An 18,649-nucleotide genomic window follows, 5' to 3' on the forward strand; every position below is an offset into this window, starting at 1 on the left:
TGGTGAAAAGTATTCTTCACATAGGCTCCATGCAGTGATATGAAAATGTATCAATTTGCAATGTAGCATGGTGTTGAATTCTATGCAGCAGCCAGCCAACCCCCTTCCTAAGATTAATGACTTCAGACAGGTCCAGAGCGACGAAGGAAACAATCCTGATTGTGTCAGAAAGGATATTACATTGACATATCCCAGGTCTGACAGCTAATGCGTTCTGCTTTGGAAGTGACTCACGCACCACTCTGAATTTTATCACATGGTTCCTCACTTTCAAATGGACTTCACAGGAACATGGATGGCATCTATAATATCCGTTTACTTACAAAATGCTTATTAATATGCAGGAAAAATATGTTGTTTATCTTCAGTCCAATATTACAGACTTTCTACTGCAACTTAAGAGCTAGCTTTAGGTACTCAAACTATAAAGTGGTTAGATAAAAAGATTTCTTTTGAAGTGTCTTGATGTCTGCTTTTACAAGTTCAATGACATTTTAATTATAGTATTCATAATGCGGTATGCTTAACAGAGGGGCATGTAGTTAGATTACAGTTTCAGCCTTGTATTAAAGTAGAGAAATGACAAGATAATTACCATTTTTTGTACATTGGCAATGAACCTTATTTGACTCTAATGCTGGATAGGTATTGATTATGGTGCTTGAAATATATATGCTGCTTAGCATTTTTTAACTTTGTGAGAAAACTTAAATACACAGTAATGTACCTTGCTGCGTTTCAGCCATGACATCTCAACTTAGTTTATCTAGAACTTTAATCTTGTGTGTGGAGGAGTGTTGGTTTGCAGACTAAAATGTTTTATATATATATATATTTGATGTGTGACATGAATATTTTTCCTGCAAGTAAAGGAAATATCCATGAAGCAATCCATACATTTGTGAGGCTAATCCAAAGGTAGCAGTGCAGTAAAGCAAGTCCCGCGAGCTCACCCTGGTCAACAAAGCACTTCTGTTTCTATTTTAAGTAAACGTTTGATGCACTCCACTATAGCAAAGGGCCTTCTTCTTCAAATACACAAAGCAACAGTGAGCCTCCTTTAAAGAGATGGCAGGGAAATGCATCTTGACTTTGTGGTTGACCACACTGTGCCCCGTTGCCCACGCAATTTGTTCTAGTCAGTGACTTTGTTCTGCCCCGCACTGGTTAACATAGATTCCCAGCGCCTTCCCCAGAGCGTTTTGTGGAGAGTGAGAGCTACTGAGAGCTACCAAGCGATTCCAGATGGCTTCCACAGTGTAGGGCTCAGAGGATGAGCGCTGAAAAGAAGATTGATTTCCTTTGTGGAGTATGACAAGCCATGCACTAGACCGCAGCTCTCCAGACACACAAAAAAGGCAAATAAATATATATCTCTCCTTTTTTTTCATATCAATCAGCTTTGCAGTAAAACTTCAGGCTAGATAGTTCTGAGTTTGCCTGTGGTCCCTCAAGGGACAACATGTGTGTATTCATGAATTTGCTGCTGTTTTGTTGTTGTTTTTCCCACTTTTACACCTTCTCTGTCAAAGCAAACTGTTTGTTACATCATTTGTCTCTGTTTGTATATCATTTAAACACTTTAGAATTTCAAATTGGATTCGAGCTATTGAGGATACAATCCAATATGGATTTGACTCTGAAGTTCGGTTTTGCTGTTTTTAGTGTTTACCGCCCAAAATCAAAATAGTTGGAGATTCTGTTTATTGATTATGAAAACAATCCAAGGTCTCAAGCACAGCAATCGATAAGACCAATCAACCAACCTCATGGTAAAGATTTAGAGGCCGATAACATTTCAACCACACAAACTGCCTGCGACGTTCGTGCCAACTTTACTCAACTTTGCTTTACTCTTTGCAGACCTTGCTCCGGGACGGCAGGAGAGAAAGTACAGTGAGCACGCTCTACCTATCGCCTTCCAACATCGAGACGGGTCAGCAGATCATCTGTAAGGCCTCCAACAAGGCAGTCCCCAACGGCAAGGAGACCAGTGTCACAATTGACATCCAACGTAAGCATACCACTTCTCCCTCTCTGTCTCTTTGTTCATTGCTGTCAGTGTCTCTCCCGTCCCTTTTACTCTCCAACTTTTTGTTACGTGATTGTTTTTTGAAGTCCCTTGGTTCGCAATCAGTGCAGATGGGAAGGGTGTGGGGGGGGGGGGGAGTCTGCATATGGCATGCATTACTCAGTATTTGAGGGATTTATCTCATGTAGAGGCGTGAAACTGTCTGTCAGGCATACGTGACTGACACTCTGTAAACATCTAGGATTCATTTTAGGCTCTGATGGATATGTATAATTGGTTTCCATTTTGCTTTCATGCCATGTAGGTGGGTGGATGGATTGATGATGCATCGCTTTTTTTTTTTTGTTCACTATGATAAAATATCAAAGGTGCTGTCCATGTAAAATGAATAGTATTGTCTTTTTTGGTTCAACTACCTGCCTGCGGTTGCGCTCTGCACACTGTCTCCACCTCTTGTATTTCCTTGCTCTTGCCATCAATCTTTTTGACGAGAGCATGCACAATTCCCGTCTAACACAGGCAAAGTAAGCCCAGCGTGTAAAACACATTCAGCCTCAATTGTCAGGGAATCTTTTTTCGATCAAGAACCGTTCACAGTAAGAGAGGGGCTTTGAACAAAGGAATTTTGCATCACTCACGGCCCCTTCAACACCATTAAGTATGACTAATAAAGCAGAAAATGCTATTTGGAGAGGCAATATGACTGACGGCTCCATTCTTTTCATTATGTGCACCGCAAGAGGCAAGCATGGCAAGAGCGGCCACGGCACGATCAGGCCAACTCAGGCGCGGGAGTAAAAATGATTAACAGTTGCTGGTGTTTGCAACCCTTGCAGTTTGTCCTCGTCATATTGTTTTGTCATGCAGTCAGAGAGGGAAGTCTTCCCACATGTAAACTGATTTGTCACCATGTATAATGATGTGTCTGTGATAAATGCTCGCCATCATAGCATCATCCTCGCTTCTGAATGTATGATTTAACCCTGAGAAATGAGTGCAGCAGATTTCTAATTAGCATTCCAAAAATATGCTCTTTACACAATTACAGCTCCCGACAACATTTTTCCACAGTGTGAGATCAAGCTGAGCGACAGCAGAGACTAATTGTCGAGATTCAACTTGTCTCCCACAAGGCTTAGCCTCTCGTTTACCTCTCTCCCTCCTTCTTACTCCCCCAGCCCCCCCTCAGACTTGTCAGGTAAAGTGTTCAGCACAGTTCAGCAGAGCCTCCAGAGTTTGTACCACTTTCAAATTAAGCTTCTCCTGAAATGAAACGTGCTGTAATTGAACTTTGATTCATTCATGTTGGGCATCAATTTGCTTAATTTCAACGCTGCCTTATTCAATTACAAGGTTCTTGGCTCAACAACAGCATCTAAAACACTGCATGTTAATTAAACATGCAGTGAACACTAGATACATGTCTACTGCATCTTATGAGTTGTGTCTTGTAAAGGTTTACTCAAATCTATGTCTATCTTTTACTATGATAAAATTGTGAGAATGGAGAATTGTGAGATTGGGAATCTGGAAACCACTCATCAATGCATCGCGCATTGCAAAGAAGAAGTGTAGTGAGAGGCAGTCTTTCTGTAACAATAAAAACAGGTGCAGGATGAATAAATGATGCAACACCGGCAGACAGAACAGTAGCAGATTAAACTTGACCTCCTTCTCTTGAAGGACCAGACCACCATGTTCTGGATAGTTCTGGCGTGTGCATTTGCTCCTCCACAGAGGGCACTGTCTAATGGGGCGGAACGGGGGCTTGGCTTCTGGTGCACCAGCCTCAAATGTTTTCTCAAAAGAATCTTTTAGGTTTTTAAAATACCTTCAACTTTGTGTCATTTCCCCTCAGTCTCTCTGATTGGTCAGCTAAACAGTCATGTGAACTCTACTCTATAGTATAACAACAACAAAACTCCAAGCTTTGTAATGTTGTTCACGCCAGGGTTGGAAAATAGTGTCTATAAGAAAATAGGAAAAAAAACTGAGCATGGCCCGGACCCCCTTATGCTTGGGCTGAGCCCTTAATGCGTACAACGTCTGGCTCCGCCCCTGTGTGGGAGGATAGCCAAGTGGTAAATATTGATGGAAAGCTGCTGTTGTCATAGAAGGCAGCACACAAAAGCTGTGTCCTAACTCAGGGGTTGGATCCTTCAAAGGGTTCAGCCAACTGAGGTGAGGCCGTAAAGGATCTGGACGATTCTAGATTTTTCAATAATTTCCAAGTGCATCTCCAGGAAATTGTTCTCAAATGTCCTCCAAATGTGGCTTTCTTTTGATTCTTGGTTTCTTGGACAATAAATTAAAATGGACCAGGCTTTGTCTGTGTGTTATGACATATACAATCAGCTATAGTGAGCAAGGATTAGTCTGGACACAGCACAGACTCTAAAATGAGTGTGCACCTGAACAAGACAACACAGCATGGGTATAGTTGTAAGCCACCGTGGACGCAAGTTTATATCAACTGCTGTATATTTCTATCTTATAATGTATGTTTCATGTTTTTTATGTGTTTTAATGCTTGCTGCAGAACAAATTACTCACTGACGGGGCAAATAATAAATTGAGATTGACTACATTCAATAACACGTCATGCACAAATTATACACACACCAAAATAGGCTTTCGTCAAATCTCCCCCTGAATAAATGTTCATTTGCCCTGATAACTCCACAGCCAAAACAATTAATATAAACAAAGAAAATGTTTGTACTTGCAAATGTTCACAGTTCTATTGGAAGACTTGATTTTCATATTTTCATATTCCAGTAAAAAAAATCCATTTTAGAAAAAAACAGCTCAATTCCATCATCCAAAATACAAAAATAAAACCATGACCCTGTACTGTCATAGCTGATAAAATAATATATTTCACCAGAAATGAGTTGTAAGAATCTGTGCTAACATCACTACTTAAAAACATGATGGGTTCATCTATTGTCAGGCAAAAGAAAATGGCCAGACAAGAGAGCATGGATTACCTCTTTGGAGCAGGAGAAACAGAACAACACATGTTGATTTCTTCTGCCCACTATTATACTCTCTTATTGAGCCTTTCTCAGAGAAGGTGAAAGCCTTCACCCTTCAAGGCAAAGGTTCCTTCAGGCGCTCCATGTCCAACGTTAGCTTGTGAAATAAATGTAACATTTGACCATGTCTTCTTTACAATTATGCTGGGTGTTCCCTCTATTCTACAGCAAGAAGCAGTTCAAAGTCAGAATGTGACAGCACTGTTTAATAATTGTTGGCAGCACAGATGTTAAATATGTTCAGAATGAATTGGTCCTTGTAATGCTGTATACGATCAAATATTATTCATAGATGTAGACCTAATGTAATAGGTAACATTTCAAGCTTTCATCTGAGAGCGATTATTTAGTTTGCCCATAGTTCAGAAGAGAAAGCCCTAGAGAGATGCAATGTTGCATAGTAGTCATGTTTTGTTCATGTGCACATTCTGTATGTTCTGTGATTGTCCAAGGCTGGGCACAACAAAATGCTGCCTGCTTCTGTGCATCTAAATTCTTAATATGTACTTACACTAAGCATGAATAATTGCCATCAACATATAGAGAGCTATGAAACTTGCCATTTGCAAAAGCTAGAGTCTACATTTAGTTTCATGAAAATTCATTAATTTACTTATATATATATATTTAGTTTTTGTTTTTGGTTGCATTTTATGAAAAGGGCAGTTTCCGTGTTTGAGACAAGACAACTGAAAAAACAATTATACAATCTCATTATCTTGGACGGAGATTGCTGCTCTATGATTATGTTTTCCACACATATAAAAATTGTCATAATTGGTTGCCATGTTTGTAGTAAATAACAAATTATATTTCACGTTAATTTGCATGTCATGCACATACATGTGGTGCTGCAATATGCACCAGTCATGTAAGAAAGATGGAGAGATTAATGTCAGTCTCCGGGGAACGGCTACGATTAGTCTTAAATTGGACCCTGTTGAGGGCCGGACACAGTGAGTTGCTGAGGCTAGAGTGCACACTACAACCACTCCGGTCCTTCCAACGTCTCATTGAGTTCCATGAAAGTCCCTTTGATCTTTGGGTAGAGCTTTTACCTCATTTTTGGTCAGGGGAACGAAGTCAAAAGTGGAAAGTGCGACCTAAGTACTCCTAGGTCCACTGGTCTAAATTAGATTTAACTTGCTGAGTTGTATGAGCCTTCAAGTGTCGTTTAATTTGACTTTTCCTAATCATAAGTAGGAAATTATGAGTCGACAGCAAACAGAACACGGTTAATACCTTGCAAATATGTCTCTGACATTGTGTGTTCTGGCTCTATCTTGAAGACTTAGATTAAATGTATGCTGATGCTCTGATCTGATATCTCTCTGGAAGACAGAAAATTAGTTACTGTCTCCAAGTGGTTGTGTAGTCCCTGAAACCGTGGATACTGAGCATTTACACTTTCTGAATAAATGTTGGTATTTCCGTAATGCATGTCTCTTTGTGTGTAGTAAGTCTCAATATTCAGAATTAATAGTGTCATTTATTTTCCTGCCTAGAGTGTTTCGAATTGACGGTATTAGTGAGATAATATTAATGGCATCAAAAGTAATTAAAATCTTCTCAGTCTGTCTGCCCTTCTCAGCATTTCGTATTCCGCTCACCTCTAAGCCTAGGTGCCCTTTTTTTTTTCTCTGCTCCATCCTTACAGCAATCCAAATGAGAGTAATCTAAACACAACCCGGCACATAACTCTATAGCTTAACTTAAACCAGCTTAAAATCCTATGCATTCCACACCGGTATTGTCTTTTATCATCACTTTAATGCTCATGATTTACATCCACCTCAGCATTTTCCTTCCTACAGAAGTTCATACATAGTTATCTGACCAAGGGTTGGACAAATTAGCATCTAAATACAGTATGTACAGGTGATGTTGCCAAAATGAAAGGGATTTAAAGCCAATTGAGGTGCTTCAGACCTCTGGATAGACTGCTGAATTCAGTTGTCCATATACCAGTCCATTAGCAGACTGTAATTATTTGATAGCTGACGGGTGGCTACCCCCTGATGCTGTTTTCTCCAGCAGCATGACTTAACTTGCATTATGCCTTTTCGACTTTAATCACTAAACTCCGCTACCCTCCGGCACAAAACCACTGCGGTGAAATGTGATTCTGATGCCACAGTTTCATCCTTCTCTTCCTCAAATATTTTCTAGTCCAGCTGCATATCTGCAGAGCATTGCCCCACATAGAAAACACGCTTTCAAACACGTAGTGGGAAAATGAATGCGCTAGGGACGAGCAAAGCCAAGGTTCTCCATGTGTTTTGCATTGCAAACAAGCTGAGCCATGTGGGGGGAAATGAATGCCATTTGTTGAGACTAATTAATAAAGAACATGCAGATGTGCAACTGGGGAGGATTTGTTTTTGGTTTCAGCTACATGCTCTCCCTGCTTAATCAAGCAGATGATGGCAAATCCATGTGAAGGCAGATGACAGAATTGGAAAGTGAGAGGAAAAGAGTGAAGGATAATGGTGAAAGAAAAGGCTCAGAAATGTCTGTACGTGAGATAGCAGAACATCTGCCTTCATTAAACTGAGTAAATCCGTTGATGTTCCACGGTTGAATATCTCATAATCAATATGCTGGACCTAAGGCTCTCAGTCAGTCTGTTCTCCCCTCAAGTATTCCACTCAGCCAGCCACATGACAGTGTGCCCATATTGCTAACGCTACATAAGCCACGAGTGGATGGCCCACAAACAGCTTCCCCATCCTTCAGAGGCAGCCGACATTCCTGAAGTTGGGTCCTGCCGGAGAACAGCTGTCTACAGTGACCCAGAGAGATTGGAAACAGAGCTTTAAGAAAGGGGAAACAACAATTTATGTTGGCACTATCTCCAGGAAACAGAGAAGTTGGAAGATTGTTCCAAAAACACCATCTGGTCTCCACTTTGAACTAACCGATCAAAAGCTGTTGGCCAACTATAATACCACCCCCCCCCCCCCCCCCCCCCCCATTCATCCTGTTGTTTTCACTGGAGCTCTGATCAGCCTACTATCCCCGTTTCCCTCTACTCATCTATCCCTCCCCCTCTCTATCCCTCACTACCATATCTCTTGACGGATTGAGGAAACAATCTTGCATATTGATGTAAGGTTGCATCAAATGCGCTCACTCAGCAGCTCATCTATTTATGCATCAGAGTGGCAAATGGACTTCTCTATAAAGTAGATGCATGTCATATCTAATAGGTTAAAGGTTGAAGAAGAGACAGCCCCTGATTCCCACCCAAGGCCTTTGGCAGACCTTTGACAGCATGGCTTTGCTCGTGGTTTTTCAAGAAGTTACAACTATCCAAGAAATTGCTGGTCTGACATAGAAATAGATGCACAGTCATCATGACATTAGCCCTTGCTGAGCGGGACTGAGGTCTTTTTATAAGTCTCAGCCATTTGAAAGGAACATTATTTAAAAGACGGATTGACAGTAATGAGCATTTGTGTCCTTAGAAGTATCTTGGCGGGAAGACCAGAGAAAAGGGTTGGCAGGATTCAAAAGTACAGTATAGGAACACTTTTAGTGAGAAAGGCTTGTGAATTAGCCTCTACAATTAGCTTCTACATACACACTGTGTCTATGTGCTTCTTTCTGTACTCTCCAGTTTACTTGCTGGATTTTATTACCAGCTCTACCACCATCACATCTGTCATTTTACGCCTGAGGTTCCCTCTGCAAACGTTTTTGTCCACGCAATTAACCAGTCGCGATGCTGAAAACACCTACTGTGCTCAAGGCATGGCTAGGTTTTCTGTTTTATTATGACACCCACATGCCCTTTCATATGAACACAAACCCCCCCTAAAATACATGCAAATACACGGACACAGAGATGGCTGCTGAGTACCTGGAGAGACTTGCTGGTTCACTGTGGCCTGCAGTCTTCCAGGATTCACCATGTTGTTGTTTTCTTTACTGGCCTGGGGAGAGATGGCACAGGTGGAGCTCTTGGATTTGAAAGCGGTGGGGTGGTTGGGATTGGGGGGGGTATGTCTCCTGATGGGGAATTCGGTGTGTGTGAGTAGGAGGAATATGGCACCTGGACCACCCCCCTCTCTGGGGCTTTGTGGCAGCTGAGCCGACGCAGAGCATCTGCACAGCCACAGGGTAAAAAGCAGTTTTCCTACACTTCATGCCCCCTCACACACACACACAGAATTACTCTCCATAACTATACACAGTTTTTTTTTTGGGCTTCATTACAGCGGTGTTTGTGTGCTTCTTTAATTCTGTGTGGATCTCCCTGCCCATCGTTGCTATTCATCCAAATCCAAACACAGTCCCCAGTTGGTACATTAGTATTATTGAACGCAGAGCAGATAGACTCGGTGCACCTTTGAAACAGATGGCTGCACCAGCATCAAACCCAGAACCAGCTATTTCCCTATGTGATTAATCTACTGCCCATGATGCCTTACCAGTATGCCACTGGTACCACAAATGGCACACAGCTATGACGCTGTGGCGGAAACACCCAATTCACATGGATAACATTATACAAACTATTTTATTAAATAACATGAGACACACATATTGGTTAATTGCATGGAAAGTTAAAATGAGAAAGAAAGATGTGCTACCATGAAGCACCATGTGTTTGACAATGTTTGTTGACAGCTATTTTACAAAGAGGATTGTTTCTTATAGGCAATACTCCATCCACCTGAACTATTCACATTATAAAAACACTTAAACAACCACTGGTCAGCTTGATCAATTTTCCCTCCCTGCATTTGAAGCTCCCAACAAAATACATACCTGCCTCCTTTTAGAACAGACTACTTGAAATTAATTTTCAGAGTCTATGGGGTAAATAACTGTTTGTTTCACATGGGATGGGATTAATATGGAAATGAACACTTATCTTCAAAAACAAGCCCACCTTTGTCAATTAGGATAAATTAAGTTGTTTATTATATTTGCATAATCTGTATGCTTGTTATTCTAAGAACTGTTTTACTGTGTAATGTACTGTATCAACAAGGTTGTTCGTTGTTTTAATTGCAGTGGTTTGCACCATGGACTATTCACTGTTTTCAAATTGCCATTTACCAAAACTCATTATCAAGTCAAGTTTGCCTTTGATTTTCTCCTTATAACGCTGCTAATGAATATATGAGAATAGAAATAGCATGCTCCCTCCCACACCTGTGAAATACATTAGTGTTATTCAGCAGCTGGGCCTAGACCTCCTTGGTGGGTGGAAAGACAATAACAATAGGGCATCAAATTATTCAGGAGTAATTGCCTATTATTTGGGAGAAAATGCTGCCACAAACTGTGATAAGATGTCACAACTGTTCTAAATGCTGGCACAGTGTGTTGTAAACTCATCCGAATAAAAATAGTTTGTCCTTGTGATTTTATGTGAAACATATTTACCGACAGTACTGTATGTGTGGTACAGCTACATAAAAGGCTTTCAAATCACTTTTGGGTCACAGGAAAAAAAAAAACATTTTGAAAATGTAGTTCCCCGAATAAAACTGAGAATGCGTTTTGCATGTCGGTGTGTTAGGCTGTTTTCTTTTGAGGTTGCATGTTTTCTAAACTATTTATAAGGTGTCTATTACGCATGTCTTCTCTGCAAAATGTCTGCTGCATTGTTTTTGTTTTCTCTCTCTCTCTCTCTCTCTCTCTCTCTCTCTCTCTCTCTCTCTCTCTCTCTCAGTGAGCTTTAATAAGCCACAGAAAATGTCAAAAACATGGTGTTTGTCTCTGTCATACAGTTCACTACAGGATGTTTGAGGAGGCTGCCAGATCTGTAATTGGTTGTCTTTGTGTCTCCATGTTTTTATTTGTAGATCTCCCACTTGTCAATCTCTCAGTGGAGCCTCAGCCTGTTCTGGAGGGCAACATTGTGAAATTCCACTGCTCTGCAAAGGCCAACCCTCCTGTCACACTCTACAGGTGAGATCATAAAAATAAGTGTTTTGAAAGCACAAAACTTGGACGATCCTGTAATGTAAAAAAGGAAGAAAAGGTGGTACAATTAACTTTAAATGAGGTGTTCTCAGATCAGTGTTGCTGGTGGATAATGCATTTTCACATTAGGGTTAGGGGGTCATTAATCATTGCCAAGGATCCTCTCACGATGCCATGACACCATTATATCTGCCCACAGTTTGGGATGAAGAGCAGAAAAACAATAAAACGCTTTCATGCTGATACAATATAATGAAAACACAGTATACCTCAGAAAAATCATTTGGGAAACCATGTACACGGCTTTGTTGCACAGCTGCTTGCTTTGTGATCATATCATCTCCCTTGAACATTAAATGTCCATCAGCGTGTTGCAGGAAAGCTGAAAAAACATAATGTGTATGACATCTGATGAAGCTGTCAAGAGTACAGCTTTTCTGAGATTGGGTTGTGCTCCACAGTATACAGTCAAAAGACAGGTTTTCCCCCAGGGGTCTGCTCTTGTTTTTTATATGTGTGTTACATATGGCTGGTGGTTGGATATGGCTGAAATTAAATACTTTAGGTTTAAATTGAAGCCCATGCTTTATTTTATCCTTTTTTTAAATCACTCAAATGTCCAAAAAATAGGATTTCACAAGTGAAATTATTCTCCATCGTGAGGGAGGATGAAAACACACATCTTCACTTTCATAAGATGCAGAGCTCACTCTAAGAAAAAATCAAATATGCCAAAATATTCTTCAGTCTGATAAAAAAAACAAAAAACAGTGTGGTTATAATAATCATTGACTTTTCTAAAGTTGACAATCTGTAGTCTAAAGACAACAGATTACAGGAATCATATGTTAAGGAAAATCGCCACAGAGATTTCCATCTATTGTCTTCAACCGCTTATCCTGTCCAGGGTCGTGGGGAACTGGAACTAATCCCAGCTGCAATTGGGCGAAGGCAGGGTACACCCACAGTTTGCCAGACTATTGCAGAGGATTTATATGACCAGACATACTTAGAGACAGCCAACTATTCATGCTCACATCCACGGGCAATTTTACAGTCATCAATTAACCTAAGCTGCATGTCTTTGGAGTGTGGGAGGAAGCCAGAGAACCCAGAGAGAACCCACGCTGCCAGGGGGAGAACATGCAAACTCCACACAGAAGGCCCGTCTTGCCTGGGAATCGAACCCCGGGTCCCTCTTGCTGTGAGGCGACAGTGCCAGCCACCACACCCCTGTGCGATAAATTCCTCAATGTAGCTTTGCTGCTTTTAATCTCTGTGTCAATCCGGATGGTTTTTCAACCTGATGTTGTAACATCCTTGGACAGAAGGGGTTAAACAATCAAATTGTAAAGTTTGTGGGCCAAAGAAAATATCTCCGCCAGCTGTAATTGGATGTTCCTTCTCCCATGACATGCAATGAGCACTGCAGTGTTCTTAAAGTTCAACTATTTTTATCTTGGGGCACAGCCATCGCACCCTGAAGAAATAAGCGCTTGGGAATACATGCGCGCCGCGTGGTGCCGCTCCTGCCTTTCAGCACGCCTTCCGTGTTCAATGGCCCCGTCCAGTCTTTATTTCATTTTCATTACTTTTGCTTACAGTTTTGAGAACATGTTTTCAGATTGGCTATTTTGTAAAGGTTGTTGACGAAAACAAACCCATTTCTTTTTAACTTCAAATTGCAGCAGCAGAAAATGTAGAAAATGTCAAGGGATTCCATTATTCTCTGAAGCTATTGTACAAATAGAACACCTTTCATAGTTGAACATCAACAGATGGCTGCCAATTTCATCCTCCAGCTAAACCTACAGACCTTTTACTGTATTTACTGTGAAGGTATCACCAGATGTTGATATTTGAAAAACTCTACAAAACCCCATATATATATATATATATATATATATATATATATATATATGGGGTTTTGTAGATTACCACAAACATATTTCTCTATATCCAAGAAGCTGCCGGGTCTTGCTTCCCAGCTGCTCGGCAAAAGTAAAAAGGAGTCTGCACAGAGCAGTGCAGACACCTGCATAGATTACCATGACAACATATTTTATTTGTTATGTGAAAATAGTATTCAAATGACTGGAAACAATTGTATAAATAATGGTTAATTCAAACACACAAAGCAGTCACATTTCCTGGTTCCATTATCACCCGAACCACCACCCCACGGAAAATACAGTTGTAGAGGAAACATCAAAACAAGAGAAGAGAACGGCAACACAAAACAGCCTTCCTTATGAAATGTTGCTTACCATAATGTCCTGTTCCTCATCAAGATCAAGTATGTAAAGTATTTTCCTCTCACCCATTTCCTCAGTTAATGAAAATGTTTTGATAAGCATTCAAAGGCACATTCTCGGTTGTTAGAATCAATTTAGTTTCATCTGTAATTGTGATTAAACAACTAAATGGACAGCAACGTTTTCTTACTTGCGTGACCATCTAGAAGTGTAATACTCGAGTGATTTGTCAAGAGATGATTTTCTGTGTGGGAGGTTTTAAAAACCTGGCAAAAAATAAAATAAAAGGAATGAAATCGATAGCAAAGAGAATTGGCCGGCTCTGAATCTTGTAATGGTACTGGGAAATGAAATGGATGTACAACACACTCACAGGTGGCAAAACAGAGATGTTGCATTTTTGATGGATTCTGACCTTTTGAAAAAGAAAAGGGGGAGGGAGGGCAGTGATATTGTGGGAAAACAAGGTTTGTATTTGATTGTGTAGGTGCACAGCATAGACAGGACGTCTATTCCGCCAGCAAAGGGATTTCACCTCTATTGTTAGGAGACTGGATCAATGCTGGAAGCAGACTTCTCCCCGGGGTATCAAAAGCTAAGATGCAATGGCAGTTGAGATGACTTTTTCTTTTGACAAACTACAGAGTGAAAAATGGGTGGAGGTTGAAGCTAAAGGAGAGTAAAACTGCTACTTTCCCACTCTCTAATTTCTTTCTTTTGCTTTCTCTCTTCTGTCTGGTTCTCTGTCATTGACACAATCCACCGTAGGATTAAATACTATCACACGGACTAATGACTTTTGATACTTCAAGGTTATACCCTCCACCAGTTCCCCAGTTCCATAGTCTCCCATTTAGATTTATCTGCAATTTACACAAGTGCTTCAGGACTCCCGCGCACCATTGGAGTTCAGGGCATGGTAGACAGGGGATTTTTGGACCTCATAATGCCCCTACAAATTCCCCCTCTATAGAGCAATAACACAGAGGAGAGCAGGAAGCTGGTCAAGCAGTGTGGGGCCATTTTTCAGTGCTAATACACTCTGTCTACCCCAGATCAGATACGGCACAAGGACAGAGTAGTTCTTAGACGGATGGCCTCTTTTCCATCCCAAGAGAGTCATCCATTCCCAATGTGCACTGCGCCACTTTGCCATCCTCCAATTCAATGGACACTTGAGACACAGACCCAAGATAGTGGGGGCACTAGTCAAAGGCACGGTGCTTTCTGCTACCTGCAACCCCTTGTGATTGCCACACTGGCTCGATAAATCTGACTTTAAACGTGAACATGGAAATAAGATATATTTCCACAGTCACCTGAACCTTTGCCAGAAAACAGCTCAAGGGGTGAGGAAAGAGGGAGGAAGTCAGGGGATCGGAGAGGGCCTGGTGTGGAGGCGGTCGTTGGAAGAGAAGATGAAAGTGGTGCTGAAAGTGTAAAAGAAGTAAGAGTAATGGGCATGCGTTTCAGTGGGCACTCAGGGAATCAACACTCTCTGAGAGGGAAGGACGAGTGGGTCGGAACATCTTCATTACTGTTTATAATGGTAGGAGGGCTAACTGGCATACATCACAATCACTCAACCACCCTCTGATGAAGACACAGAGGGTTTCCTTAGATCCAAACAAGAACCCACCAGAGAGAAGAGAAAGAATACCAAACAAAGCAAATCAGGTCCCTCGTCTGCACACACATCCATGCACAGAGCGACAACAAAACCCCATCCTTTGCAACATTCCAATCCTAACCACACGAATATTCTCAGTGTTGTTGTTTTAACTACTGGGTTGTTAGTTTGCTTCTGACTGACATAACAATCACTATACCTTCCCTCTTTGCAAGCCTTGGAGGTAGCTAATTGATACATGCCACTGTCTTGTTTTTGGACAAGACTATTATTCGCTCCATTATTATTGGCTGTCACAAAGACAACTAAATCGCCACATGCTGTTGTGGCTGCTAGATATATCATATTGTAATTCATTCCCAATGCTGCTCAGAGTATTTACAGTCCATGTCTCTACTGCCTGTCCCTCCCCTCTTGCGCCATGTGAAGGCAGTCTGTCCACTGCAACGGATGCAACCACTAAGCTTTCGTCAAATGAATGTGTGATGGTGTCACCAATATGCAAATTGGTGTATGATGTTATCTGGCGACCTTTAGCAACTAATTGACCTAGTGTTAGCTACTTTCATTGGAAAAAAAAGTTGTCAACACTGCACCGGACACAGTGTATTTTATTTTCCACAGTTAATTTGATTGTTCAGCCATTTCCGCTACTAGGGATAGTACCTGAAAAGTACTTAGATACTCTTCGGTACCTGGCGATAGCTACCGGAGAAGATAAAAGTTTCCTCTTCGCTTTCCTTTTTGTTCATTTTACTGGTAGATCGTATCCAGTGGCAGACTGACTTTTATAGTGAGAGCGAGGCTTATTGGGAACCAATTTTAACACAGATATTGTCATTATTCCATATTACACCCAGCAATCATCATTTACTTCATAATAATAAGTAACACCTTTTATGGTTATTCCCTTTTTTTCCCACATGCACTTACTTCAGTTCCTTTGCAAAACATAAACTCTGTAATTTATGTCAATGTCAAAATAACCACGTTATAACTAAACCTGCATATTTATTTTATACTCTGCTGAGAATTCAATACTCATCACTTTCAATATGCATGTATGGGAGAATGGAACGGCACTGCGCTGTGCTGTAACCATGCTGATAATAACCGTGGGGCCTGATGTACTGTGGCTCTTGATGCTGATGGCCCAGATACCTGCCTAATTTAATTGTTACTGTTTTATTGCCTTAATCACATTCAGCAAATACAAGAGTCTCCCCCTCTTCCAAGTCTCCTTCATCCTCTGCTTCCATTAACGGCAGACCTGTTTATCTGTATAACAGTGTTAGCTTACAGACCCATGCGCATGTGAAAACATACACCTTGTACACTCCTGTGTTTGCACACATAGACACACACAGAGAGAGACACAGAGTGTACAGGGTTCACACCGTTTGTCTGAATCAAATCCCTGAATAGGATACAGCAGTATAAAGTGATTCAGCTATTGAGTAAGCTTGCGCTGGCCCTTCTAACCTCCCAAAGGGAATGCAGGTGTTTGTGTTACCCTGGGCCTGCTATGTTTAGACATGAGTCTTGGACAAGGCCCAGCACACCAACAGAGCTCCCAAGCTCCCTGCAGACGACAGCATTCTGTCTCTGCTCCTTCTAACGCCGTCAAGGGCTCCCGAACCTGGCAGCCACAGGCTCATCTCGGAAGCAGCCGGCTGCCCAAACATCTGTCCTCACCCAGTTACAACTCCTACTGTATGAGCTGGTGAAGTGTAGTTGGAAACAGTGTCATACTGATACATATGCGTCATTGTTGTCATCATCATAATTGTCATAATATCACAACCATTGCTGGTGTATGACAGGGCGTGTTCTCCTAAAGGTCCCTCTCAAAGCTGTACCGGAGCTTTTGATCATATCACATGATCTTCATCTCCAGGTGAATTTTGCCAAGTTGTCATAGAAATGCAGATGTTCAATTTCTTTTTTCTGAACACTTTTCCTGAACATACTATTTGTGATGCGATTGAAAGCTTCAGAACAGCCACTAAAGGGACCCTGAGGTGAGATTGTTTAGTCAGCTGCTGTTTTCAAGAGCAAGAAGGAACTATGGAACTCAACATTTAAGCCGACGTGAACAGAAAGTCCTCAAAGTGCTTTGAATGCAATAAAAATTGCAACGTAAAAAATTGGGATAACTCAATTCGATGATGAAGACCATGTTATATGACCAGAACTCTAGAACGGCCACTAATAGGACCTCAAGGATAGATTGTTTTCTTGCTGATTCCAAGAGCGAGACTGAACTCTGTGAAACTCATCGCCAGTTTAATTTGCATCATGATCATCATTGTGATCTTCGTTGTTGTCGTCATCGCCGTCATCAACATCACCCTTCTCATCTCTCTTCCTCATCATCGTTATCATTGTTGTCATCCTAATAATCGACGTTACTGTCCTCAGCATGATTACCGCAACCGTCACTAGTATAATTAATACCATCGTCATCATCTTTATCATCATCGTCGCAGAACATTCACCATGATATTTATATTCAGAGACGCACTGCTATGAACATCAACATCATCATCATTAACATAATCCTTTCCACGGTACTTTAACCTTTTAATATGTTTCTCACATTTCCTGTGCTAGTACAATATATTGTGGATATGATGATAAGACTTTGCCGATTTTAAAAGTGTATACACTACTCTTTTCCGAGGCTATCCATGGTATGCATCTGTTCATGCTCGCTGACAAACAGACACTATACGAGTACTACTACCAGTTATGTAAAAGGCCAGACAGGCCAAAAACACCCGGCGGGCTTTTTCAACATTTTTGGAAACACAGGTGTTGCAGAGCTCTCAGCTGTAGTTACACGAGAACACAACCCTGGAAAGATCTACAGCTGGGGGGGGAAAAGCGCAAAACGATCCCATGAAGGCCAATTAGAATTCTGCTTCACTTCGCTTACTGATTGAATGAGGTAATCTGTTCTCATTTAAATGATAGCATTTCAGTCAAGCATGGGGCCAGCTTAGTCATGGGAAACAAATGAGTTCCCTACCCCGTGAAAACTGCTCCCAGTACTGGCAGGAATATAAAACGGAGAAAGGCACCGGTTCCATTGTCATTGTTTTCATTTGCCACATCAGCATGCAGCTACATCTCTATTGTGGAGGCTGGCAGCGTTTAGATGCGTGATGTATTGTATCTCCCACAGCAGTGTCTAAATTTCCCAAAGAGATCCGCAGATGCCTTCGCTTCACTTTTATAAATGGGCCTTGTCTGTTGTAGCAGCAGAGAGCCGTCCACACCACGCAGAGCGAGACACCGCTGCCCGTGACATCATAAAAGTCTCACCTAAACACGTACGGAGTGTCTGTGTCCCCGTCACAGAAGCTATCACTCACAAACACAAGCAGATGTTCTTTATGTGATCCCGCGTCAATTTATTAACATCAGCTGTTGTGTGTAATACAGTCCGTGTCAACCAACGTCTTCATAGGTGGGGGCGCTACCCATTTGTCATTCTGTGATTTGTTTTTCTTAGCTGGCACTCTGTGCCGCTCTCTCTGCCTGGCGTAATGAGGAACGTGCTGTCTGCTCCGAGTCACCAGGGAGCTTGTCACAGCATGGAGGGCTGCCACAAAAATATGCTGAAGCCAGCACAGAAAACCTTCCCTAGAATGATGATTTATTCACATAAAAGAGTACTATTGACATAAGGAGGTGTGAAAACCTGTCTTAATGCCTTTTTCCCCCTTTCCTTCATTTCTTCCCCCCGTTT

At 41.4% G+C, this 18,649-nt stretch overlaps 1 protein-coding gene across 1 annotated transcript in view; it reads left to right on the forward strand.

Annotated features, from left to right (window-relative positions):
• The window catches only part of kirrel3b (kirre like nephrin family adhesion molecule 3b), a 152,512-nt gene that overhangs the window by 114,762 nt on the left and 19,101 nt on the right, over positions 1–18,649 (forward strand). Inside the window, exons 5-6 of the mRNA XM_076100965.1 lie at positions 1,864–2,014; positions 10,890–10,995. Of these exons, the coding sequence (XP_075957080.1) occupies positions 1,864–2,014; positions 10,890–10,995 (257 nt within the window). The remainder of the gene's footprint in view (positions 1–1,863; positions 2,015–10,889; positions 10,996–18,649) is intronic.

The sequence above is a fragment of the Anarhichas minor genome, unplaced genomic scaffold (assembly GCF_050575085.1).
Source record: "Anarhichas minor isolate MPS153535 unplaced genomic scaffold, ASM5057508v1 ptg000026l, whole genome shotgun sequence".
NCBI classification, from domain to species: domain Eukaryota; kingdom Metazoa; phylum Chordata; class Actinopteri; order Perciformes; family Anarhichadidae; genus Anarhichas; species Anarhichas minor.